At 45.8% G+C, this 26,109-nt stretch overlaps 1 protein-coding gene across 3 annotated transcripts; it reads left to right on the top strand.

Moving 5' to 3' along the window:
• Nucleotides 1–1,003: 1,003 nt before the first annotated feature.
• si:ch211-198m17.1 (mucin-2) lies at nt 1,004–25,811 on the top strand. 3 transcript variants are annotated; one of them, XM_056406450.1, is made up of 14 exons: nt 1,004–1,211; nt 16,370–19,318; nt 19,685–19,981; nt 20,748–20,846; nt 20,944–21,053; nt 21,143–21,201; nt 21,300–21,433; nt 21,521–21,655; nt 22,382–22,424; nt 22,593–22,630; nt 22,717–22,801; nt 23,801–23,993; nt 24,462–24,494; nt 24,807–25,811. In XM_056406450.1, the coding sequence occupies exons 1-14, from the start codon at nt 1,157–1,159 to the stop codon at nt 24,933–24,935; spliced, it is 4,359 nt and encodes a 1,452-aa protein (XP_056262425.1). In that variant the 5' UTR covers nt 1,004–1,156; the 3' UTR covers nt 24,936–25,811. The 3 variants fall into 3 exon arrangements, with proteins under 3 accessions (XP_056262425.1, XP_056262424.1, XP_056262426.1); XM_056406449.1 differs by having other exon boundaries at nt 1,005–1,211; nt 23,798–23,993; XM_056406451.1 differs by lacking the exon at nt 24,462–24,494 and having other exon boundaries at nt 1,006–1,211; nt 23,798–23,993.
• Nucleotides 25,812–26,109: the final 298 nt, after the last annotated feature.

The following is a 26,109-nucleotide window of genomic DNA, read 5'->3' as shown; positions in this document are numbered from 1 at the left end:
GTTGAATGCATATTTAATGGATTATTGCAAATCAACTAAATAGACCGACGTGTGTCTTCAAAATGTATTATCTGTTGGATTCTGCAGAAAACAATAACATTTAAAGTAAATGAATTCCAAAATGTGTAGATGACCTTGCTTGATGTGCAGAGGATTATTAATACTTTAACTTCACAAGTATTAATTTCTGTATGTTTCAGTTAGTTCATTCCTCATTCTTTCTGGTTATGGTTTGGTATGTCATACTTTGGTGCAGTTTTGAATATCTAACAATCCTATTGTATGGATAAACAGACACATTTGTACAGACATTCATGGTTCCTACATGGTTAAGCATAGCATGGTATATGACTAAATAAAGCCAATGACATCCCTCTTAGCTTCCGCGATACAGGCATACACACTAAAATGGTAAAATGGGGAGCAAAACGAAATCCATGCAAAACATCAACGTGTTAACATTGATATTTTGTGTGTATTCCGATGTGAGTGTTTAACTTTAACTTAGCTTGCTTGTAAATGCTATATTTGTGTGCAATGTTGTCACACCAGATGTTGAACATAAGACATTTTGAGCATCAGATATAGATGGTACATCATGTAGTTATAAGCTGTTAGTTTAAACATGTTAGCTTGTGGACATTTAACTCAAAAGCAGCTGCTGTGCCAAAGTTATATATTATTAAAGTAATATGTTGTTTGTTCACAATTATTTGAAAGGGCATATTGCTGTGATACATATACTATCATGTAATATTAATGTTAGTTGCTAACCCTGACCAACTGCCCCTGGGCAAGGCACATACTTTGTTCACTCTAAATGTTTTAATAAAAAGGCATTTCCTGTACGGTAGTTACTGTGTCGTTGATGACGGGGTCACGGTTTGGTCTCTGGCTGCAGGCAGAGCCGCGCGGCCCCGTTCCGGTAACGATGAGTGACAGGTCAGCCGGCCAATCAGAGGAGGGACTAAAGCTTTTAATGCTATCGCGGGCTGAAGCTTCCAGTCCGAGCCACCTGTAGCAGCCAGCGAGTCCACCCCGGAGGAAACACGTCTGCACGGCCCCATTACCTTCACCGCTATACCGGCCGACCACGGGGCTTCTCCACCGCCTGCTCCCCCGGACACGAGTCGTTTGACAGCCGAAGACCGGAGAGATGTTTCCCCGCAGCCTCCTACCTGTCGTGTGTCTCCTGGTCGCTGTTATCAAAGGTGAGTGAAAGTTCACCTCCAACACTGATATAAAACTGTTAACGGGCTGTAACTGTATGCCACACATTCTGTATTGATTTGGAGTAAACACTCAGCCCTAGATATATATTTTAATTTGACTTTTTTACGAGTTTAACTGCACTCAGCACACATTTAATAATACAGCGGGGCCAGTGGTCCTTTCTCCATTATAGTAAAAGTTCTGCAGTCAAAGGTCTGCTTGGATAAGTACAAGTACAGATGTATGATCAGAAAAAAATAGTATATAGTATGTCTTTTATTTGTGTTATTATTATTTTATGGACAATCTGGTCGTTTCTGGCCTCATTATATCTGCTCATTTTTCTGTGAGTTTTACAATGCCTCTTGAATCATGGCCCATGGTTATTATAACCCATTTATATTTTTAGGAGGGCAAATTAGACCCATTTTATTTGCCTTCACAGGCAAACATCTACCTGTACCAAATAATGTATTTGCAGGTGTATCTATTACAATGGTGTACAGTTCATTATAAATGAAAACAATCGTAGAGCTTTTTTTGGGGGACAATATACACATATATACGCAGTATAGTGTTGATTTCTGGATTCCCAATTTATTTATATATTTTTTGACAACAGAAATTTATGGTAATACAACACATGTGACTTATTCAGTAATAGAGGGAAAGATTATCTGGACCCATTATCATTGTTTGTTCCTGTGTTTACAGAATCCACTAACCTTTATCAAGGCAAACACAGGTCTGGCATTTACGGATACTTGAAGATAAGGAGTAAAGACCTAGAAAATTGAATCACATGAACAAATATAAGTGTTTTTCTGTTTTTTCAGAAAGCCGACAAGGTAAACCGTTTTTATAGACACCCGATAAAGGGCATTGTTGTGTGACAGTTCAGGATGTGAGGAACTCAGAAACAAACTTACCCACATTCTGTGAGGGCATAGCAGCCATGGTTTAGCCTTTGATTTAATTGTTGGAAGATTTGACTTCAAGTTATTTAAGCAACATGCATCTTTTCCTTTTTTTCTCCCGATACATTCATGGGGTTTCCCCCCCAAATAGTCTTGAACTCTGACTCATTGCCCCTTCGGTGTGACTCAAACCTCTCTGGGGGTAAACAGATGGCAGCGAGGACTCATCGGTCAAACTACAGCCGGCTCCCTGAAGTGAAGAACACTCCACACACAACGTTTACTCTGCGTGTGCATGAGCTGAACCCCTCGACAGGGAGCTGAAGCTGCCCTGAGGAATGTTTATGAGCGCTCCACTGTTGCTAAGCTTCGTTGCAGTCAAATCCATTGGTCACCCTTTTCTTTTTCTCTTATTATTTTGAATAAATATGAAGAGCATCTCTGTGTTTCACGGTCCCGTGTTTGAATATTGAAATTCAGTCACTGTCATGTGCCGGAGCCTCGCTGCGAGCCTGCAGGCCATTTGTGTGGCTCCCTTCCTGTCATGAGGGAGACCGGGGAGGTGATGGGCGCTTCAGCGTCGGGCTGCTTGACTGAGTGCGTCTGAAGTAGCAGTAAAGACGTCCAGATGAAAAGACCTCCTGAGGGTTGTGTTCCTCCTCCTCCTCCTCCTCTTCCTCCTCTGGCGCCACATTTTCTTGTGCCCTCTGTAAGAAATCTTTCCAGAGAGAGTAGCAGAGCATGTTTAATGCCTCCCCCTCCTCCCTGCTACTGTGTATCATGTGTCACGTTCTGCTGGTTTGTCATAGTTAGGTCATTGTTGGAGCCGGCCAAGTCTGTTCTGGATTTAACGGGCAGTTCTAGGAATGTGACGGGACACAGACCCACGTAGAGCGACAACTAATGATGACTTTACGATTGATGGCCTCGAACAAAAGGACATGGCCTTAGTTTTCTTGTCTTGTATATCTTGTAATACTTTTTACCGCCATACAATAATAGAGGAAAAACTGCAATTCGTCCCACTTGAGAGGCTTAAACCTAAAGAATATTTGCCATTTTTGCTTGAAAACCCCCCAAAAATCATTCGAACATCAAAACAGACGCTAAAAGGTTCTGTGGACCAACTAATCGACAACTTGACAAGCTGTGGAGGCTCACATACTTTACCCACACTTGTTCTTCAGCGATTATTTGACAACAGTTGGAAAAGTTAAAGAAGAGCTCAGTTTCAGCAAACGCCATTGTGTTGTTTTTGTGTCACACAGTTCCTCCTCTCCTGGTTTCTGTTCATAAAACTGATCTCGCCTTCCTCATTTGACGGCCTCTCACCTGCTGGCACGGTGAGAGGCCGACAAGGTAAACCGTTTTTATAGACACCCGATAAAGGGCATTGTTGTGTGACAGTTCAGGATGTGAGGAACCCAGAAACAGACTTACCCACATTCTGTGAGGGCATAGCAGCCATGGTTTAGCCTTTGATTTAATTGTTGGAAGATTTGACTTCAAGTTATTTAAGCAACATGCATCTTTTCCTTTTTTTCTCCCGATACATTCATGGGGTTTCCCCCCCAAATAGTCTTGAACTCTGACTCATTGCCCCTTCGGTGTAACTCAAACCTCTCTGGGGGTAAACAGATGGCAGCGAGGACTCATCGGTCAAACTACAGCCGGCTCCCTGAAGTGAAGAACACTCCACACACAAAGTTTACTCTGCGTGTGCATGAGCTGAAGATAGATAGATAGATAGATATATACTTTATTAATCCCCAAGGGGAAATTTGTCGAGTCAGTAGCAGCAACACACAAGAATAAAAAAACAAAACACAAAATATAAGAAGGGTTAGGGTGATCTGGCAAGAGGTGAACTGTTGTAGAGCCTCATAGCCGTCGGCAGGAATGTTCTCCTGTATCTCTCCTTGTGGCAGCGGAGCGTGAGGAGACGTCTGGAGAAAGTACTCCTCTGTCCCTGTAGGAGGTGGTGGAGAGGGTGGTCCGGGTTGTCCAATATGGACACCAGTTTCTTCAACGACCTCCTCTCCACCACCTGTTCCAGGTGCTCCAGCTGGCAGCCGATGATGGAGCCAGCCTTCCTAACAAGTTTGTTAAGACGGCTGGTGTCACCGGCTCCGATGCTGCTCCCCAGCAGACAATGGCAAAGTGCAGCACACTGGCCACAACCGACTGGTAGAATAACTCCAGCATCTTGCTGCACACGTTGAAGGATCGAAGCTTTCTCAGGGAAAGAGTCGACTCATCCCTTCTTGTACACAGCGTTGATGTTGGCCTTCCAGTTCAGTCGGCTGTCGATGGAGACGCCCAGGTACTTGTACTCCTCCACCATGTCCACGTCCACTCCCAGGACACTGAGAGGTGGAGGAGCTGTCGCCTTCCTCCTGAAGTCCACCACCATCTCTCTGGTCTTGGCCACGTTCAGCCGCAGGTGGTTCTCATCGCCCCACTTTACAAAGTCACTCACCACTGCCCTGTACTCCTCCTCCCGTCCATCCCTAATACACCCGACCACTGCAGAATCATCAGAGTACTTCTGCAGATGGCATGACTCCGTGTTGTACTGGAAGTCACTGGTGTACAGGGTGAAGAGGAAGGGAGACAGAACAGTTCCTGTGGGGCTCAACATCACTGACCACCGTTCCAGACAGCACACGGCCCATTCTGACAAACTGTGGTCTGCCTGTGAGGTAGTCAGTGATCCAGGAGATGGTGGACGCGTCCACACCGGCCACCCGCAGCTTCTCACTCAGCAGCAGTGGCTGGATGGTGTTAAATGCACTGGAGAAGTCAAAGAAAGTGACTCTCACAGAGACACCGGTTCCATCCAGGTGCGACTGAGCTCGTTGCAGCAGGTAGATGATGGCGTCGTCCACTCCCACATGAGGCTGGTAAGCAAATTGCAGACAGGGAAGCTGCCCTGAGGAATGTTTATGAGCGCTCCACTGTTGCTAAGCTTCGTTGCAGTCAAATCCATTGGTCACCCTTTTCTTTTTCTCTTATTATTTTGAATAAATATGAAGAGCATCTCTGTGTTTCACGGTCCCGTGTTTGAATATTGAGATTCAGTCACTGTCATGTGCCGGAGCCTCGCTGCGAGCCTGCAGGCCATTTGTGTGGCTCCCTTCCTGTCATGAGGGAGACCCGGGAGGTGATGGGCGCTTCAGCGTCGGGCTGCTTGACTGAGTGCGTCTGAAGTAGCAGTAAAGACGTCCAGATGAAAAGACCTCCTGAGGGTTGTGTTCCTCCTCCTCCTCCTCCTCCTCTTCCTCCTCTGGCGCCACATTTTCTTGTGCCCTCTGTAAGAAATCTTTCCAGAGAGAGTAGCAGAGCATGTTTAATGCCTCCTCCTCCTCCCTGCTACTGTGTATCATGTGTCACGTTCTGCTGGTTTGTCATAGTTAGGTCATTGTTGGAGCCGGCCAAGTCTGTTCTGGATTTAACGGGCAGTTCTAGGAATGTGACGGGACACAGACCCACGTAGAGCGACAACTAATGATGACTTTACGATTGATGGCCTCGAACAAAAGGACATGGCCTTAGTTTTCTTGTCTTGTATATCTTGTAATACTTTTTACCGCCATACAATAATAGAGGAAAAACTGCAATTCGTCCCACTTGAGAGGCTTAAACCTAAAGAATATTTGCCATTTTTGCTTGAAAACCCCCCAAAAATCATTCGAACATCAAAACAGACGCTAAAAGGTTCTGTGGACCAACTAATCGACAACTTGACAAGCTGTGGAGGCTCACATACTTTACCCACACTTGTTCTTCAGCGATTATTTGACAACAGTTGGAAAAGTTAAAGAAGAGCTCAGTTTCAGCAAACGCCATTGTGTTGTTTTTGTGTCACACAGTTCCTCCTCTCCTGGTTTCTGTTCATAAAACTGATCTCGCCTTCCTCATTTGACGGCCTCTCACCTGCTGGCACGCATCGTCTTTACTTCCAACACACACACTTGTTGCTGTTTCTTCCCTTTCTTTTCTCCCTCTGTCCCCCCGCGTCCCTGCTGCATCCTGTTGGATTAGACCTTCTCCGGGGCAGTAAATCTCACTCTGTAATTGGAAAGCATGTGCCGTCGGGGCTTTAATTGGATATGATATGTGCAGAGGCCCTGCGAGTGAGCCGTGCTCCAGAGAGCCATCTGTTACTTCCGAGTAACCGTGTAAGAGCTCTGTTTGCTCGGAGACAGGACGTTAATTTCTTCCTTGTTCGATTGAAGAATCGGGCTTTAACTGGAGGCTGTCTTCAGAAAGCTGAGCAGAAGTAAATGACGTTGTTTCGAAAACAATCGTGGATCTCTTCAGGATGCTAAGATCCTCTGTGTGTGTTTCAGGCATCGAGAAGGAGCTGGTCTTCCCAGTCAAGATGGAGTTTGTCCAGATGGGACAGAGAGCAAAGTCTGAGCACGACAAAGAGTACGCGGCTTCAATGTGGCTACGGCATTACTCATTTGTTAATGATACATCCCATTGTCCCGGTAATACTCGATGAGATCATCTTTCTCTCACATGCGTGATGATCTCATCAAGGATTTACACTTAACACTGTATGTTCGAAAACATACTGTTCATTTGCATTCAAACACACACAAGAAATAGTCAAAGAATCACACGGAAACAGGTAAACTAAGCCAAGAAAAAAAATGTTTAGGCCCACAACAGCTGGCGTTGATTATTAGTCACAAGGCTTCCCCTTCTTTCCTATCCTGTTCCACGCCCAGCCTTTAACGGTAGTTACTTACCGGTAGGGATGGGCATCGAGAACCGGTTCTGTTTTAGAACCGGTTCCCAGTGAACCGATTGTTTGGGATCGTCAGCCAAATTCTTTAACGGTTCTGCTAACGGTCCTCTGTGGCGTTGCGCATGCGCAAACTTTTGTAGTTTCTTCTTCAGACTGCAGCAAACATGGCAACTAGGCAGAGGCGCTCTAAAGTTTGGCTCCATTTCACATGACAAAAAGTGCTCGTGTGAGGTGAGAGTGTGAGGTGAGAGTGTTCTCACCTGTGTGCGCGCATTACGGCTGAGCGCTGTGAGCGCAGACAGCATTTAGCGGAGCGGAGCATTGCGTGCGTTCTGATCGCTTTTTTAATGAAGTATCGATACTAAATCTATGCTAAATCACATCGTTTTTAACGTACGGGTACTTTGTTAGTATCGCTACACCGTGCAGCGTGCCAGCAGCAGATGTAGCGGACTAACATTCAAGCTAACCTAACTTCCCAAACGCTGTGGACATCTGAACGCTGATTGGCCGAGACGCGACACGTCCCATCAAAGATGTTTTATTGCGAAGAAGAGCACCACTTCACATTTTCTCCGCGTCTCACTGCAATCTCAACGGCAGCGGGCCAGGTGAAAAAAATAATAAATCGGAATGCGTCTCTGATATTGTTCAGGGGGCCGGTCCAAATGTGGAGGCGTTCATTGTGTAAACCAGCTTTCACTATATAAATAATCTCCATTGCCATCCAATTTAGCTGATGACGTTCAGAGTCAGACCGGTTCAGAGGCTGGTGGTCTGTCTGGGTCACAGGCTACAGCACGTCTTGTACACCTCCTCATATCTTTGTGTTCAGGCATCCTCCACCCCATCTGAGAGTGTTCTCCATGGCTGGAGACACAATAAGTCCTGAGAGATCGCGTATCCTCCCGGAGAAAGCAGACATGCTTATTTTTCTGCACAAAAATTGTTGATGATCCAAACAATTGATGGTTGCACACTTGGTATTTGCCACTGCTAGTTTCATTTTTGGCAGCTCAGTTCATATACCCTTTAAAAAAAAGGAAGGAGCACTGTAATTTCTAGGAGCATGTTTAAATTAAACAGAATACATTTTATTTAAGTTATGTAAGTTTTATTTTAAGTTCAAGAGGAATATGTATAAATGTTTTTGGTTATTTAAAAAAATGTAAATGTATGTATACATACTGTATATGGTGTGTGCAGCATTATAGAACATTATATAAAAGAAAATTAATGTAAATAAACCCGTTTGTGCTCTTTTTTTCACCCCTTGCCCAATAAGAATCGATAAGAGAATCGATAAGGAATCGAATCGATAAGCAGGAATCGATAAGGCATCGGAATCGTTAAAATCTTATCAATTCTCATCCCTACTTACCGGATAACATGAGAAGAAAAACACCATATCCCAAAGTGTCACCATCAAATGTCTTTTTTTATTAGATCAATATTCCTAAACCTACAGATGTTCAATGTACTCTCACATAAGACAAATCATAAAAAAATAAAATTCCACCAATTTAGAAGTCGGAACTACTTTTCCTGCAAAAAAAAAATACAATTAATTGATTATCAAATCATTGTCGTTATTTGATCTGACTGTGCATAGTGTGGCACCCGGCGGGTGCCCCGTGACTGAGAAATAATAATTAAACTGTCCACACCCAATTTACCATCAAATGCAAAGTCTTTTATTTCCCAATACCAGAGGTTTAGTTCAATCGGGCGTATCGTCGTCTCCCCCACCTCCTCCTTGTGGGCTTCTGTCCTGTCTTTTATCTGCCACGTACCGGGTGGTGATTGGTTGCCGGCCCGTGCCTCCAATCACCCCCAGGTGTTTTCACTTTTGTTGTCTGGCTGTCGGTGTTCCGTTGGCTCCCTCTCTGGGCCGCAGTGGGGAAGTACAGGGAACAGTCGGTATTTCCCATCCCTTACTTCCCCTCGTGGTCTCGTCCGTGGCTGGCTGCCACAATAGTCACACTGAAAGAAACCCCCACATCTCACCTATATTGCCCACCCCCTTCACCCCATCAGTGTACCGTCTGAACACAAGACGGGATGACAGAAGAAAGAAGCTTCCTCTCAGTCTTGTGAGGTCGCTCCTGGCGGCGCTTTGATGTGCAGCCCTCGGGCCGCGGGTTTGCCCTCAACCAAACTGACCTGTGTCTATCAATTGGTGTGCCATGAGGTTCTTGTAACGCAGGGATGGACACCGTTAAATACCAGGAGGTCATAAAGTAGTATGTAAGAAATGTTGACTCTCATTAGCTGGCAAAAGGGACCCAAAGTGCGACAAGTACTGAGCTAAGAGCTCGAGTTCTGTGTGCCTCCAGCATTTTTGCCTTTCATCAGCTTGTTTCAGATGTCATATTGGATGATTTCTGAGACACACAGGTCAGCTCTCCACATGACTCGGCATCCTAATGAGACGCAGCCTCAGGCCCTTCCTGACTGTTAGGCCACAACCTGTCAGTTCATCTCCTGCTCTGTGACAATTCTTAAATCATGGCTGTTTATTTTTTTGTCTTCATTTTTTAAGGACGCACTTTCCCTTATTCGCAACGATAAACTGAAAATATTTGCAACATCGAGAACCAGGAGGGTGTTCGTCTGCGGCTCTCTGAACTGCTCAGAATTAATTGTTGTGTGTCATTGACACTGATTTATTCTCGGGGAGCGGCAGTGTGGACAGGAAGTTGAGGACAGGAAGTTGGGGGAACTGGATCTGACAGTCAGCTTGTGAGCAGGTACTTCACAGGAGGGCCGTTGTCTTGCCTGAATAGAAATGCCCTGAAGTGCAGCACGCCACTGAAACTCTCTCAGTTTTGTTTACTGTTTGCGAATTGAAGTGAGGCGAGGCTTTGACAGCTGGAAGCAGACATCTCCGTGGCAACAGATACACTCCCACACTGCGCTTGTTTCAGTTCAGTGTCGAGGTGGAGGAGCGTGGCAGCTTTTAAGACGCTTCAGTACAGTTATAGTTTGTCAAACCAAAATGGTTGAACCCAAGCGCTCGGTGGGCCTTCTTATCCACATCCTCCTGGAAATGTGCGCGCAGGCCGACCTTAGACCCACTTGTCACCCTGCCTGACCCAGCCGTCTCTTTTGTGTCTGCAGGGGATTATCCGGCTGTAGGTTAAATCCTCAGAGACAAAGCTTTCTGTGAGATCTGCAACTAAGAGGGTGTTCTTAACTGTATATTACACTAACTCACTGTCTGTTGACATTATTTCCCATTTAAGTGATTATCTTCTTCTTCAAATTCACAAAAAAAGAAGAAGCATTGGGCTTCTAAGGTGTGGCTTATGAAATGCTGTGGTCTGTGGTGAACATACACTGTTGCAGATAATGTCTCATCAGTCTTTGGCTTAATGGGTTGTCTCTAAACATTACAGTTTTTTCGATGCAATATATTTATGGCTGAAATGTCCTTGTAAATGAAAATACAGAAGCAGCACTGAACTTTGAAGGTGGAAGCACTGATCACAATCAAAATAGTGGAAGAAGAACCACTGTGTTTGTTGACGTCAAGCCATCAACACTCATTGTCTTTTTTTTTCTCGTGATTTTCCTTTTGTCCACCACTTCCCCCATGTCCATAAATACACTGCGTTTTTACGAGACCATAACATTTGTTTGGTATCTCTTTACCTGGATTATTTATGACATTTAAGCAGATATCAGAAAGGCCTCACAATGTCAGAAGCCATTGTTAAATATCATATAATGTTCAAGGTCTCCCTCTGCTAGCAACATCACACCATAATCAGACTATAATAATCACATGGCAGGCAATATGGAAAGAAATGCGCCTTTGTTGGGTCAGTGTGGTTATGCAGATGTATTGTAAAAAACAATTTGCATTCAATGCATACAAATAATTTCGGGTAATTTCAAAATGTCATCACTCCCAAAAAAAAAATATAATCTTTGTTTCCCAGTGGCAGCACTGGCATGTGAAACAAAAGCCTTTCTTCCTCTTTGTTGAGCTCTACTTGTCATCGTCTCAGCTGTAGGTGGTAAGTAGTCGCTGATAACAACGACACTAGTTTACTGATTGTGACTTTTAAAATGGTTTATAAATTACACCACTGGATTACATAACTCTTCACTCCGGCCAAGATATTTATCTCTGCATTCCCTCGTGTCCAACGGAGGCTGCTTTGATGTCACGGTTATCAAATCGGGTGCTAAGTTCGCCCTCGCCACAACACCCGTAGGTGACCAGATCGGGGTGCTCACCTTTTATCGACAATCTGCTGAAGCGAGATATCCTCTGCGTCAGACCGGCCTACTTGCACTTCTCTAAGGAGCTCACCGCTCGTGAGTCAAATCGCTAGAACACGACTAAGAAGCTGCAGCCGTGCTCGCGGCTTTGTGCGGCTGCACTTGGGCAGAGCGGCGCTCATACGTCAGGATTCTAACGTGCGCCCGCCGTTTACCATGGCCCCATCTCAGTGTGTTGGCTATGTTCACATTTCATGCATCACTAAACATGAAGTACAGCTGGGAATGATGGGAACGTCATGCGTTTTCGCTAATCTGATAATTATGATGTTTTCCGTGTTCGATTAACAAATGCGTCTAACGCGATTAGTTTAAGGGTATCATTAGTCAAGACACAAAGAGAGAGTGGCACAATGTGCTTTTGCACTCGCACAATAATGTGGAGATGTTGATAAGAAAGGAGTTATTCCACACTCACACACACACACACACACATAGCTGATATGGCCTTTTGACAGAGTCCACACCAACGGAGTTAATGGAACTCTTTTGCTTATCAGCTGCTCCAGGGTTGATTGTGTGTTCATTGATATTGTGTCAAAAGCTGTATTTCTGACATGTTCAGAGCTTTCCTTCAGCTTGCAGATCCACCTGCTAGCTCTAACACTTGCATGGTGCGCAGACACCGCAGTGGAACAAGTCACACACACCTGACTAACCGACGGGATGGAATGTGTCGGCCCAGTTTCTATAAATTACCATTCTATTAAGAATCTGAGAAAACGGCTAAAATGTGAGGATTTGTGATACAAGCAGATAAAACGTTGGGCTTTGAGGTTTTATCGGCCTTGCAACAATGAGGTGAAAGATTAAACCTTAACTCGTTCATGGAAACTCATGAGTACTTGCAATTGATACTCTACTAAGATGTAACACAGGGCTCATCAAGACAGGGTAGACTGCATCTGATTGAAGAGGTGCTTCATCAATCTGGAATCTCTCTGGTCCTCCAGTAAGATTAGTCTATTGCCCTTAAATCTTCGTCACAACTTGATGCGTGTTTTACAGCGATGATCTCACGCTATGCTACTTTACGTGGAGACCCAGCCCTGCTTAACTCCGCCACTCCTTGACTTTTATAACTGTCACCTGAGACTTATGTCTTTCCCACCTTTTGGCACTTCCTCATCTTCCATTGTTGATTGTTTAATCCCTTATTCCACTACCCAAATACATCATTTTTTAAGGTGGGTATGGGTGTGGGCGTGCATGAAGCTCATCGTAACTTATAAAGTTTGCCGTCAGAGGGCGTGCGGAGACTGTGGCTTTTCATCTCTAAATGAGTCTTGGTTACCAGGCGACAAAGACATTATGTCAGGCAGGTCCTTGTACACAGCTAATAATCAAATCCCGTCCAGGATGTGATATTTATCTTGGTTTACTCACCATTCCCTGGTGCTTTTGAGGCAATTTACTGGATAAAACTGTTTGAGCAAGGCGTCCACCGATCTGTGATATCTTCTCTCTCTAACTGCTGAAAAGGAACTTTGAGTGTAATCGTTCAATACATACAGACGAGGACCTGAAGGTAAACAGCCTCAGCCATTATAAAAGATCTCCTACTACACGTCACACTGAGCAAATAGGAGGCAGCTCTTTCCTTGAAGACGGTCAAAGGGATTTGGCAGAGTTTGACAGTTCACTGACAACGTTGTGCCGTAAACAGCCGTCACTTGCGGTAGTTCTTATTTGCTGAGTCACAGCTTTTGTCCATTTTTCCACATTCGATGTCACATGTTTATTTAAGTCACAGCCTCCGTGATTGCAGCCTAACTTCTATCGTCAGTGTCGTGGACAGTGTGTTGGACTTTTTGTTTTATGTTGGCAGCTGTTTGTTCCAGCTTCTGGTAAAAAGCAGATGATCTCATTTGATTCGGAATTAATATTCAGATCTTGTATTTGCTGTGAATGTTAACATTGTGGATACAATAACTGTTTGTTTTATGAATGCATTATTCACCCTCAGTATTTAGCATTGATACATAATCCTATAAACTGTGATGTGGAGATATTACAGTTTAAAGCTGCTATAATCAATATTTATATTTGTATTAGTGGATCAAATGAAAAATGTTGCTTATTGTACTTTTACTGCTACCATTAATGCCTTCATTATTAATATTATTCTATTGTATTCACTCCTGCTGTTATTATTCCCCTCTGTTAAAGTTCCTTTGGTGGAGTTTTTCCTGATCTGATGTGAGTGTCCTGGGAAAAAGAGGATGTTGTAGGAGCGCGGGAATGAACGATATGGACAAAGTCACTTTCTTTGGCTGCACACCTCTGTGGCCGTTTATTTTCTCACACAAACATTTCACCTGTGACACTGACACCTCGTGACCTTTTAAACCCCTCGACGCCACCCCGTTGCCCTGGTTACGCTCCCAGCTCTTAAAGGGACCCGGTCACGTATCATGCACACCACCCTACTCGTCTTTTGAATTATGTGCTCCCAACAGAGTCCCCTACATACGCACCCCCAGAATTCACCAAGACTAAAGAAAACAAAAAAACACACTCATAGTCTCGGGGCCCGAATCAACCGTCCTGCCCGACTCCTTGTTACTGGAGACGGAATTGGAGGCAGCGCAGCCGTTGCCGGCAGCTTCTGGGCCTTGCAGCGGCGTGGTGGAAATATAGGAGGGCGCCGCGGGGGTTCGGCCAACCTTACCGGCTGGTCTAGGTCGAGATGTGCTGGTTTCAGGCGATCCACCGACAATTGCTCCACCTTCCCGCCAACGTCGACTTTGAAGGTTTTGTCCCCGGCCTCTAGAATGCGAAACGGTCCTTCGTAGGGCGGTTTAAAGGGCCCATGGCGGCCGTCCTGGCGAATGAACACGTACTCTGCTGTCTTTAGGCTGGACGGGACGTGTGACTGCGGGAGGCCGTGCTGCGACGTGGGCACAGGGGTGAACACTCCAGCCTTTTCCAGGAGAGCGGCCCGCTGTTGTGTCGCAGACCACGGGTCTGTGACCTTGGGGATGAACTCCCCAGGAACCCGCAGCGGCTGGCCGTACACCAACTCGGCGGATGAAGCTTGAAGGTCCTCCTTGGGGGCTGTTCTGAGCCCCAACATGACCCATGGGAGCCTGTCCACCCAGCCCCCGTCCTTGAGGCTGGCCCGGAGAGCAGCTTTCATTGAGCGATGGAACCGCTCGCACAACCCATTAGCCTGTGGGTGATAAGCAGTAGTACGGTGGAGCTTCACCCCCAGGCTTTCTGCTACTGCGTTCCAGAGCTCCGACGTGAACTGTGGGCCTCTGTCCGAGGAAACGTCAGCTGGGGCCCCAAACCTGGCGACCCAAGTCCCAATGAACGCTCGAGCCACCTCATCCGATGTCGTTGATGACAGCGGGACGGCCTCTGGCCAACGCGTGGTTCGGTCCACCATGGTGAGGAGGTGTGAACCCTCGGGACGGAGGAAGGGGTCCCACCAGATCCACATTTATATGTTCGAACCTCCTTTCTGGAACTGAGAACTGTGACAATGGGGCTTTTATGTGGCGGTGAACCTTGGCACGTTGACACACCACACAAGTCCCTGACCATTTTCGCACATCTTTCTTCAAGCCGTGCCAGACAAACTTCGCCGTCACCAACCTCTGCGATGCCTTCTTGCCGGGGTGCGAAAGACCATGAATAGTGTCAAACACTTGCTGTCTCCATCCGGTGGGAATAACCGGTCGTGTCTGACCTGTGGAGACGTCGCAGAGGAGCGTGGTCCCTTTTTCGCCGAATGGAACCTCCTCCAATTGCAGTCCCGTTGTTGCCGTCCTCAATTCCTACACGCCTGGGTCCGAAACTTGATCCTCCGCCATCTTAGCATAAACCAGTCCCAACTGAACCGGCCCCACGATAGCTCTTGATAAACAATCTGCGACCAGGTTATGTTTGCCTGCCACATGTTGAACATCCGTGGTGAATTCGGAGATGAAGGAGAGCTGGCGCTGCTGGCGGCCTGACCATGGTTCAGCTGTCTTACGCATAGCGAATGTCAATGGCTTGTGATCCACAAAAGCTGTGAACTGTCGAGCCTCTAGCAGGAACCGGAAATGTCGAATGGCAAGAAACAGGCCAAGGAGCTCCCGATCAAAAGTGCTGTACTTTCTCTCGTTAGGACGCAGCTGTCGACTAAAAAAAGCAAGTGGCTGCCATGCCCCTTTCACCCACTGCTCGTACACGGCGCCCACTGCAAAATCTGAAGCGTCAGTGGTAATGGCGATCGGAGCCTTGGGTGCGGGATGTGCCAGCATCGTTGCCCTTGCCAGAGCAGTCTTGGTATCCCCAAATGCCTGGTCCCGCTCCTCTGTCCAGTCAACTGCTTGTTTGACAGTCTTGCCTTTCAGGGCTTCGAAAAGGGGTCGCATCAACTGTGCTGCCTGGGGGATGAATCGATGGTAAAAGTTTACCATTCCTAAAAACTCCTGCAGTGCCTTCACTGTGAGCGGGCGCTGAAAGTTAGCCACCGCATCCACCTTCGCTGGAAGGGGAACGGCCCCGTCTTTAGTGATGCGATGTCTCAGGAAGACAATGGTTGTCAACACAAACTGACAATTAGCTGGGTTGACGATCAACCCGTGTTGGTTGAGCTGAGCAAACGATATCCGCAGGTGAGACATATGCTCTGCCCTCGATGAACTGGCAACCAGGATGTCGTCCAGGTAAACAAACAAAAAAGGCAGGTCCCTAAGCACAGTGTCCATGAGGCGCTAGAAAGTCTTTTGAGGCCAAACGGCATCCTCAAAAATTCAAAGAGGCCGAAAGGTGTGATCAGTGCCGTCTTGGGAATATCCAGAGGTTGAACGGGCACTTGATGATAACCCCGAACCCCTCGACGCCACCCCGTTGCCCTGGTTACGCTCCCAGCTCTTAAAGGGACCCGGTCACGTATCATGCACACCACCCCACTCGTCTTGTGAATTATGTGCTCCCAACAGAGTCCCCTACAATGTTGTATTTTGTAAAATTGTTAAAATGTGAGAATCAAGAGTATTTTAGTTTATTTTAGCTGCTTGTTTTGGTTTTATGTTCTTCAGCTTAACCGCTTTTGTTTACTCTCACATCTGCGTTGTTCCCGATGCAGCAGACAATGCACAAACCGTTTCCTGCCCAAGTGAATACTGGGCTTGCATCTGTTAAAATTGCTGTATAGCACCCATTAATTATTTGTTGTGCTATTGTTTGACTTTAGGAATGACAGCAACAGATCCTACAACACATAATGTCACCAGCGATGGGGGAATGATGAACACGACATCCACCACTCCTGCAACTTCAAGCAGCGACCACTCAACCAGCAGTTTTCCAACTTTACCACCACACACCAGTAACGACACCACCGCAAATACACCGGTCACACACACCAGTAACGACACCACCGCAAATACACCGGTCACACACACCAGCAACGACACCACCGCAAGTACACCGGTCACACACACCAGTAACGACACCACCGCAAGTACACCGGTCACACACACCAGTAACGACACCACCGCAAGTACACCGGTCACACACACCAGTAACGACACCACCGCAAGTACACCGGTCACACACACCAGTAACGACACCACCGCAAGTACACCGGTCACACACACCAGTAACTACACCACCGCAAGTACACCGGTCACACACACCAGTAACGACACCACCTCAAATACACCGGTCACACACACCAGCAACGACACCACCGCAAGTACACCGGTCACACACACCAGTAACGACACCACCGCAAGTACACCGGTCACACACACCAGCAACGACACCACCGCAAGTACACCGGTCACACACACCAGTAATGACACCACCGCAAGTACACCGGTCACACACACCAGTAACGACACCACCGCAAGTACACCGGTCACACACACCAGTAACGACACCACCGCAAGTACACCGGTCACACACACCAGTAACGACACCACCTCAAGTACACCGGTCACACACACCAGCAACGACACCACCGCAAATACACCGGTCACACACACCAGTAACGACACCACCGCAAATACACCGGTCACACACACCAGTAACGACACCACCGCAAGTACACCGGTCACACACACCAGTAACGACACCACCGCAAGTACACCGGTCACACACACCAGTAACGACACCACCGCAAGTACACCGGTCACACACACCAGTAACGACACCACCGCAAGTACACCGGTCACACACACCAGCAACGACACCACCGCAAGTACACCGGTCACACACACCAGTAACGACACCACCGCAAGTACACCGGTCACACACACCAGTAACGACACCACCGCAAATACACCGGTCACACACACCAGTAACGACACCACCGCAAGTACACCGGTCACACACACCAGTAACGACACCACCGCAAGTACACCGGTCACACACACCAGCAACGACACCACCGCAAATACACCGGTCACACACACCAGCAACGACACCACCGCAAATACACCGGTCACACACACCAGCAACGACACCACCTCAAGTACACCGGTCACACACACCAGTAACGACACCACCGCAAATACATCGGTCACACACACCAGTAACGACACCACCACAAGTACACCGGTCACACACACCAGTAACGACACCACCGCAAATACATCGGTCACACACACCAGTAACGACACCACCACAAGTACACCGGTCACACACACCAGTAACGACACCACCACAAGTACACCGGTCACACACACCAGTAACGACACCACCACAAGTACACCGGTCACACACACCAGTAACGACACCACCGCAAGTACACCGGTCACACACACCAGTAACGACACCACCACAAGTACACCGGTCACACACACCAGTAACGACACCACCACAAGTACACCGGTCACACACACCAGTAACGACACCACCGCAAATACATCGGTCACACACACCAGTAACGACACCACCACAAGTACACCGGTCACACACACCAGTAACGACACCACCGCAAATACAACGGTCACACACACCAGTAACGACACCACCACAAGTACACCGGTCACACACACCAGTAACGACACCACCACAAGTACACCGGTCACACACACCAGTAACGACACCACCGCAAATACATCGGTCACACACACCAGTAACGACACCACCACAAGTACACCGGTCACACACACCAGTAACGACACCACCGCAAATACAACGGTCACACACACCAGTAACGACACCACCACAAGTACACCGGTCACACACACCAGTAACGACACCACCTCAAGTACACCGGTCACACACACCAGTAACGACACCACCACAAGTACACCGGTCACACACACCAGTAACGACACCACCGCAAATACATCGGTCACACACACCAGTAACGACACCACCACAAGTACACCGGTCACACACACCAGTAACGACACCACCACAAGTACACCGGTCACACACACCAGTAACGACACCACCACAAGTACACCGGTCACACACACCAGTAACGACACCACCGCAAATACATCGGTCACACACACCAGTAACGACACCACCACAAGTACACCGGTCACACACACCAGTAACGACACCACCGCAAGTACACCGGTCACACACACCAGTAACGACACCACCACAAGTACACCAGTCACACACACCAGTAACGACACCACCGCAAATACATCGGTCACACACACCAGTAACGACACCACCACAAGTACACCGGTCACACACACCAGTAACGACACCACCGCAAATACATCGGTCACACACACCAGTAACGACACCACCACAAGTACACCGGTCACACACACCAGTAACGACACCACCACAAGTACACCGGTCACACACACCAGCAACGACACCACCACAAGTACACCGGTCACACACACCAGCAACGACACCACCGCAAATACACCGGTCACACACACCAGTAACGACACCACCACAAGTACACCGGTCACACACACCAGCAACGACACCACCGCAAGTACAAACTCTACTAACATCCCTCCTGAGACTCCTATTCCCACTACTACACCCTTATCCTCCACTACCACCACAAACACAACACTCACAACAGTACCCCCACCCTCTTCACCTACCTCCATCTCCAACTCCAGCTCTTTCCCCACAAATACCTCCTCAGACAGTAGCACCGCACCCCCAACCGGAAATACCAGCACCGTTAGTCCCTCAACGACCTCAGGAGGTAGGACTAACAGCATGATGAGTTTTGATGTTTGTTGTTACAGAAATGTTGTTCTATAACACACAGGTGAGTAGGAATTTAGTGGGTCATGCATTAAAGCTGCATGTGGCCATTTTCAATAAGTATGCTAAATGCAGAGCTGTTGCAAATTCCAAGTGATTACCGAGGTTTGTCAGGCACGTAAGTACTTTAAACTCAATGCTAATGTCAGTATGCTACAATGCTAATAAGGACAATGCTAACATTGTGATGCTAGGAATCTATCCTGTTCACTCTCAATCCAGTTACATTCACTGACTCGCTCTATTAGAAGTTCACTTTTTGAATGTTCATGAACTGGTTTAGACACATTTTTTTATGTTACAGTGAGTGGCAATACATCAGCCTCATCTACCACTGGTACTGCTACCACCATCACTGGCACCACCCAGCGACCAACAGACGCCACCACTAACAGCTCCTCCACCACTCCAACGTCCATCACCACCATCAGTACTGGTACCACCATTAATAGCACCACCCAGCGACCAACAGACGCCACCACCAATAGCTCCTCCACCACTCCAACATCCATCACCACCATCAGTACTGGTACCACCATTAATAGCACCACCCAGCGACCAAAAGACACAACAGCAGTCCCGCCCGTCCCTCCTGTTATAGGTTTGTACTTTACTCAAATATTTCACGTTGCAGGTGTATTATCGATGAACTCAAACAGAAAGCTGAAAAAGATGTCCTTAATCTTTGCATACACAAGGACCCACAATGCTACAGATAATTCCTTTGGTGCTAAAATGGTTTATCATGACAAAAAAAATAAGATTTGTTGTATTGCAATTAAACTATTACAATCAATATTTGTCCAATAACAAAAATCTAAATATAATGTAAAAAGGTGACAATATGAAAGGTTTGCTCATAGTGATGAACCTCCAGAGAATTATTATCTAAATCTACAGCTCCCCTTCCTCGGCTTTACGGAGGGATTTTCATTGTGTATCTGTCCGCCTCTCGACTCGACTGTTTTGGTTCACTCTCACTGCTTTCACAGCCTTGTTTCCGGCCAAAGCAGGCAGCTGTTTTCAGCTTAGAAGCTCTGATAAACCCACTGGACACTACCCGCTCTGCCCCAAACGGCAGATAGACACAGTTAGCAAGTAGCTGGATTGGGCAGAGACTAAAACAAAGCCCAAAAGAGTGTGAATCAAATTCCCTCAATTCTACGAGTGAGTGATTATATTGCTGGATGTGTAAATAATCACTTTTTCCATATCAACTGAAATGTGCTGATGTGTCAACATTTTGTTTCCACTGCCCCCAAAGTTATTGTACAGTTTTCATAGGTTTGACAATTTCAATTCACGTGAAAAAAACACATTTGATGGCCAGTTGTTCAACAGATAATTTTTCCTCCGTCTCTTATCAGTGTGTCCTGCCGTCCCGTGCCCACTCGACAGCGTCTGTCTTAATAGCACATGCCAGTGTCTCTCTGGTCGCTTCCTGGTGAATGGCCGCTGTGCAGCTGGTAAGAACATGAACAACATTTCATGTCTGGTCGGATGAGAAATTTCTGCAGAGGGAAGACCTTCGCCCAATTCTCTCCTCTCCTCCTTTTCATTCAGCCCAAGTGTTCCCAGGCCAGCTTCATCTCACCTCCTTGACATTTGAAAAGAACATGAGCGACAGGGCCTCAGGAATATTCCAGAAGACAGCAGCTCAGATCTCGGCAGCGGTAGATTTTGGGCTCACGAAGCATTTTTATCTTTTCATATGAAATGCTTTCTCTCCGTCCTTAAACCACATGCTTATACTGTTTCACAGCTCAGAGAGGCCCTCAAAAATCAGCCGGGGTATAAACAATCAGATGTTGTGCAACTTGAGTGAGTATTTTGTGTTTCTTCTGATGCAGAAAGATACTTTGCCAAAAGTGACACGATTATCTTTAAACCTTTGTTGCTACTTCTCTTCAATTCCCCAGACCAGGAAGTGTACAAGCAACTGTAAACAACATATTTGACAACACAACCGCCACTAAAGAGTCTGTTAATCAGGCCATCAATGAAGCTATAGCCAACCCGTCAAATGGCCTGTTGGCTAATGCTACATTTATAGGTAAGTCTATGAGAACCTGACTTGCAGGTAACATGACTGCATGAGTTTTGTTTCTTATACACCTGTTTTACATGTTATCTCTCGTAGGTATCAACCTGTGTATGCAGGAGCCACTTCCATGTGAATTCTCCACGACAACGTGCAGAAATTCAAATGGCCAAGCTGCTTGTTCCTGTAAAGAGGGCTACATCGCCATCCCGTACTCCAACACCAGCTGCAGTGGTGAACGCTACTTCTTCATACTCTTTATTCAACTCTTTCTTCAAGACTAGTATTTAGTTTGAATGAACACACTCGAACAGGAGAACAGCTCTACTGTTGTATTTTATGTGAAATAAATGGGAAACCTTTACAATGTCTGCTAGCCTGGCACTATAGATTATTAAAGCTTCATATTCACTCAAAGAACTGTTCAGAGAACTGGGACCAACCCTTTTTATCCTCAGGGAAATACTTGTGTGAGAGAACGAGTGGGAGAAACAACAGGGGGTGAGACTCAGAGACAAGGTCAAGAGCTGTAGCCTTTCCTTTAATGCCAACCCTTGACCCATACATCTCTCTGATGACTGATGACATTGATTTATTTCAAACGGGGGTTGTGCCCCTACAAACAAGTGGGAGAATCACAGCTTTCTCTTTCTCTGTGGAGGGTTGTAACCAAGGAAATCATCTATAGGAATAGCCAAATAAAGCTAATGCTGCATGCAGTTCCTTTCCCAGGTTTCCCCAATGCATAATGTACCACCATAAGCCTGTTTGTCATCGTCATCATGCAGCCTCCATACGGAGCTCATGCTTTCATTGCGTGTGCAACTGTGTAACCAGGCGTGCTGCGCGTCTCCATCTGCCGGGACTGAGTCTGAAAACTGAAACTGTAGCTTGTTATCTTTTCATTTCAGTCTATTTGTGCATTTTGTGTGTTTTTAAAATCTTGTGTTTTCATTGTAGTGTGTCTAAGTGGGCAGAGGGCAGTGGGAAACGTGTGCCAACTGTGAGTACACACGCCTTCCACGTTGTTGTATATTTCCGTGTATGTGGTACATGTGAATGTGAAGTTGGCTCCCTCGTGTGGATTCAGTGATGAACTCCAATAATGTGCAGCAGGAACGCTCTAGAAAACAAATGTCGTTGTGATTAACTGTTTTATTTTGTCTTTCAGCTGTGCATTCGGTTACGCTGGCTTAAACTGCAATGACTGTGAGTAACAACACAGTTGTCAGTAGAATGCAGCAGCTGTAGTAACACTTCTGTACGGACCCGTGAATCTAACAATGTGTTTACAGCGTCGCTGCTCGCGGTGGTGATCATCTCCTGTATGCTGGGAGCTCTTCTCATCATCGTCCTGGCTTTGCTCATATATTGCTACTGGTGAGGATATGAAACACTCCTATGCTCACACTTTGGCCTGTAAATATTTAGCACATATATGGCTATGATTATTTGCAAGTGAAAAGATAACGTCCGGTCGAATAGTCCTTTTAGTTTAGGAAACGGAGTGAAATGACCCGGAAGTATAAGTGCTGGTCGAATTCTCTAAATGCAAAGGAAAGGAGCTTTAATGCTTCCTTATTTAGGAAACACTGGACCTTCCTTTATGAAAGGAAAGGAGATAATGCCACCCCACAATTCTTTGCAGAGGGATATGAGACTTTGTGAGTGGGAGATCGTATTTATTTACACATGTTTGAAACTGAACAATGAGACAGTTTAGTAGCTTTGTACTATGGGACAATCCCTTGTTTTCACTTTTATATTCTCCTTTCATTTATATTCCAACTACGTTAATATAGTAGTTGAACCAGGTTGCTTATGTTGTTAATAAAGTAATACTTCATATCTAAGATGCACTTTTTTGTAGTCCATCTTTCCAAGCTTTGTAGTTTGAGTGCTTTATTGAAAGTGGAGTACAATTCTCTAAACTCTGCGGTTGTCTTCTCCTAACTCCTTCTGAGTTCTCCTTCCCATCTTTCCTTGACCCCGTGACTATTCAACCCAAGCCTGGCACTACATAAGGGTCACAAATATTTTGTTAGGACTGTAGTTTTAGTGTTTTTAACAGTAAAGCAGGATGACGAGTTGGGGACTTCTTTCAGCCGCAGATTAATATTATGTGATGTGTTAGTGAGTATTTATGGCAGCAAGAAGGCGTATGATGGATGGACTACAGTGATCGTGTTTCCTAATCAGTTTTTTTATTTGTATGTTTTTTTCGGACAACATTACAGATATATGTCAGATACGAAAAAGTGAAAGAAGACTTTAGAAAGTACTTGTTGGAAGGATCCATTTATTGTTTGATTTTGTAAAAACAATTATGAGAAAATAAAAAACAAGCACAATTTCCATTCCCTGTCTGTACATCAGTAGGGGATTCACAAGGAGCAAGCAGGACTACAGCAGCAGCCCGTACTCATCCGGTGATTTAAACAAGCCCTGGCCCACTGGCATCACCCCCATCCCCCGAGCCTCCATGAACTTAGAGGCAGCTCCTCCAATAGAGATGTCAGAAGGGGGCATCGCTCGTGTTCTGGTGGACAAAAAACATCCAACCAACGGATTGGTGAGTTATTACATCGTCCTCTGTCGTCTCCGTCCTCTGAATTCCTGGCCACTAATCCTCACTCACAGCCTCGCATCGCGTCGATCATCTGCTAAATCCGCCTCTAATTTGTTCAGTGTTGCCCCTCCACCTTGCATCCTGATTGCATCACTTACCTAAAAACACCGGTACGCATGGATTTGATCATTTGCAGGTGAACAAATACACGTGGGCGTATGTTGAAATGTAGCTCTTTAGACGTCTCTATTCCCTTTAGCTGTTTTTTCAACATCATTACAATTTCAATAAATCCATGCTCACATTTCAGAGCTGGACTGGAAGCTTAGTTGATGTTTTAGATCCTAAGAATACCCGTATGTTTCATCCAATCATCCACAATGTGTATATATATATATATATATATATATCCGAGCACGTAGCTCCCTCCCATGCTCCCTGCTTTGCCTGACTCCCAGTGTGTTGCTTTAGGGGTTTCAGCCGAAGTACAAAGGAGGGAAAAAGGTAAGGCTTGGATTTTAGTTGAACGATTTCCTTTGGTGCCCCGTGATGTTGATTTAGAAAGGCCACAGTAAGAATTAAGGTGGAAGGATTTCCAGGTGATGGGGAGCTTTTTTCACGAAAGAGTGTTGTGGAAAGCCGTGAGATTGCATGTAAACGCACAGGAGCTCAGCTGGTGCTAGTTATTAGCCATGTTCACTGGACATTGGGGCCTGCGCTTACCTGCTTGGCTTTTGTGAGTGTTTTTCTTTGAATGGTTGAAGTCTCTCCATCTGAAAGATACTAATATGTTGACTGTTTCCACTTACATTTCAGTCGGGATCATATGATCTCAACCCAGTAGGGATGAACACCTTCAAAGATCAAGACCCATCCCGGTACACCTATCTGGTTCAAGGCCACGAGAACCCCTACTTCTTAGCGGAAGAAGGCAAGGAGGACTGATGGAAGTCATGAGGAATGAGGAAAAGGGGATCAAAAGGAAGCCACTGATTTAAAAACTCTGGGTCTTCAGGCACATTTCTTGAGCAGGTTTTTTTAATAAATTCTTGAACTTGCTTGGAATAATAAATCACAAGGGACATTTCTCAACTGGGAAACAGCCACCAAAGAGATTAATTCGTACGAGCAAGAACATTTGAACATTTAGTGACGTTGGGTGCGTGGCGTGTATTCAATGGAAAGAGCTAAATGATGCTGATCATAAACAGTAGATGTCGCTGTTGCTCAGTATAATAATCACACTGTTTTAAAAAGGACGTTTTAATTTGTTATGCTGTTAGTAAATCATTCTGTGTCGTCTTTTCAATTCATCTTCTTGTATTGTGAATTGCACTTAAGTTTATGTCAAGTATACCACCAGTTGTACTCTTCTATCAAAGGGGAAATGAATGTGGGCTGTCAGGGGCTCCTACACGTTTTCTTATGGTCATGATTATTTAAAAAAAGAGAGAAATCTTGATAACTAAAGGGGCTGGATCCCTGTTTCGGGCTATTTTCAAGGGATGTTTTTAAAGGGATGTACATTGTAGCCGTCTAAAGCAGAGTATTTTGTATTTGTTAAAGCTGCATTTGCAAAATGTGCCTGTTTGAATCGTCTCTTTGACAAACAGGAAACGTGCACAGCTGGTGATAAAGCCTGTCTCCTGGATGTGCCAATTATACCGTGTATACATTTCTTTTAAAAACGGTTCTATATTTATCTTTACGTGACTGAGACGTGCACTATTTCTTAATTATTTGTAAATAATTGAAGATCTTTTGGAACAGAATGCATGTGTGTGTGTGTGTGCAATAGAAATAAATAAATTTAAAACAACAGTCTTATTTCTCATCATTGATGGATGTAGACAGTATAACTGCCCTAGATATGTGCCTTAACCACTTCATTGCCCCATAATTCAAACCCACGTGCATTTCTGAGTGTTTCCCAGACTCTTTGTGCCACTAATCATCATCGGTGTAGAGGAGGAAGGTGCACATGTAGAACGCTTTTCTAGACGACCCTGCTTACCACTAATTCACAGTCGCCCACGGTAACACGCCAGGATATCCCAGTAAAGACAGAGGAGAAGACTTCAATCTAGTAAACGTGAATGCAAACAATTCCAGGTGTTTA

The sequence above is a fragment of the Pseudoliparis swirei genome, chromosome 23, assembly GCF_029220125.1.
Source record: "Pseudoliparis swirei isolate HS2019 ecotype Mariana Trench chromosome 23, NWPU_hadal_v1, whole genome shotgun sequence".
In the NCBI taxonomy this organism is placed as follows: Eukaryota; Metazoa; Chordata; class Actinopteri; order Perciformes; family Liparidae; genus Pseudoliparis; species Pseudoliparis swirei.
The sequence above is the reverse complement of the archived record's forward strand: the minus strand, read 5'-3'. Positions and strand labels throughout refer to the sequence as shown.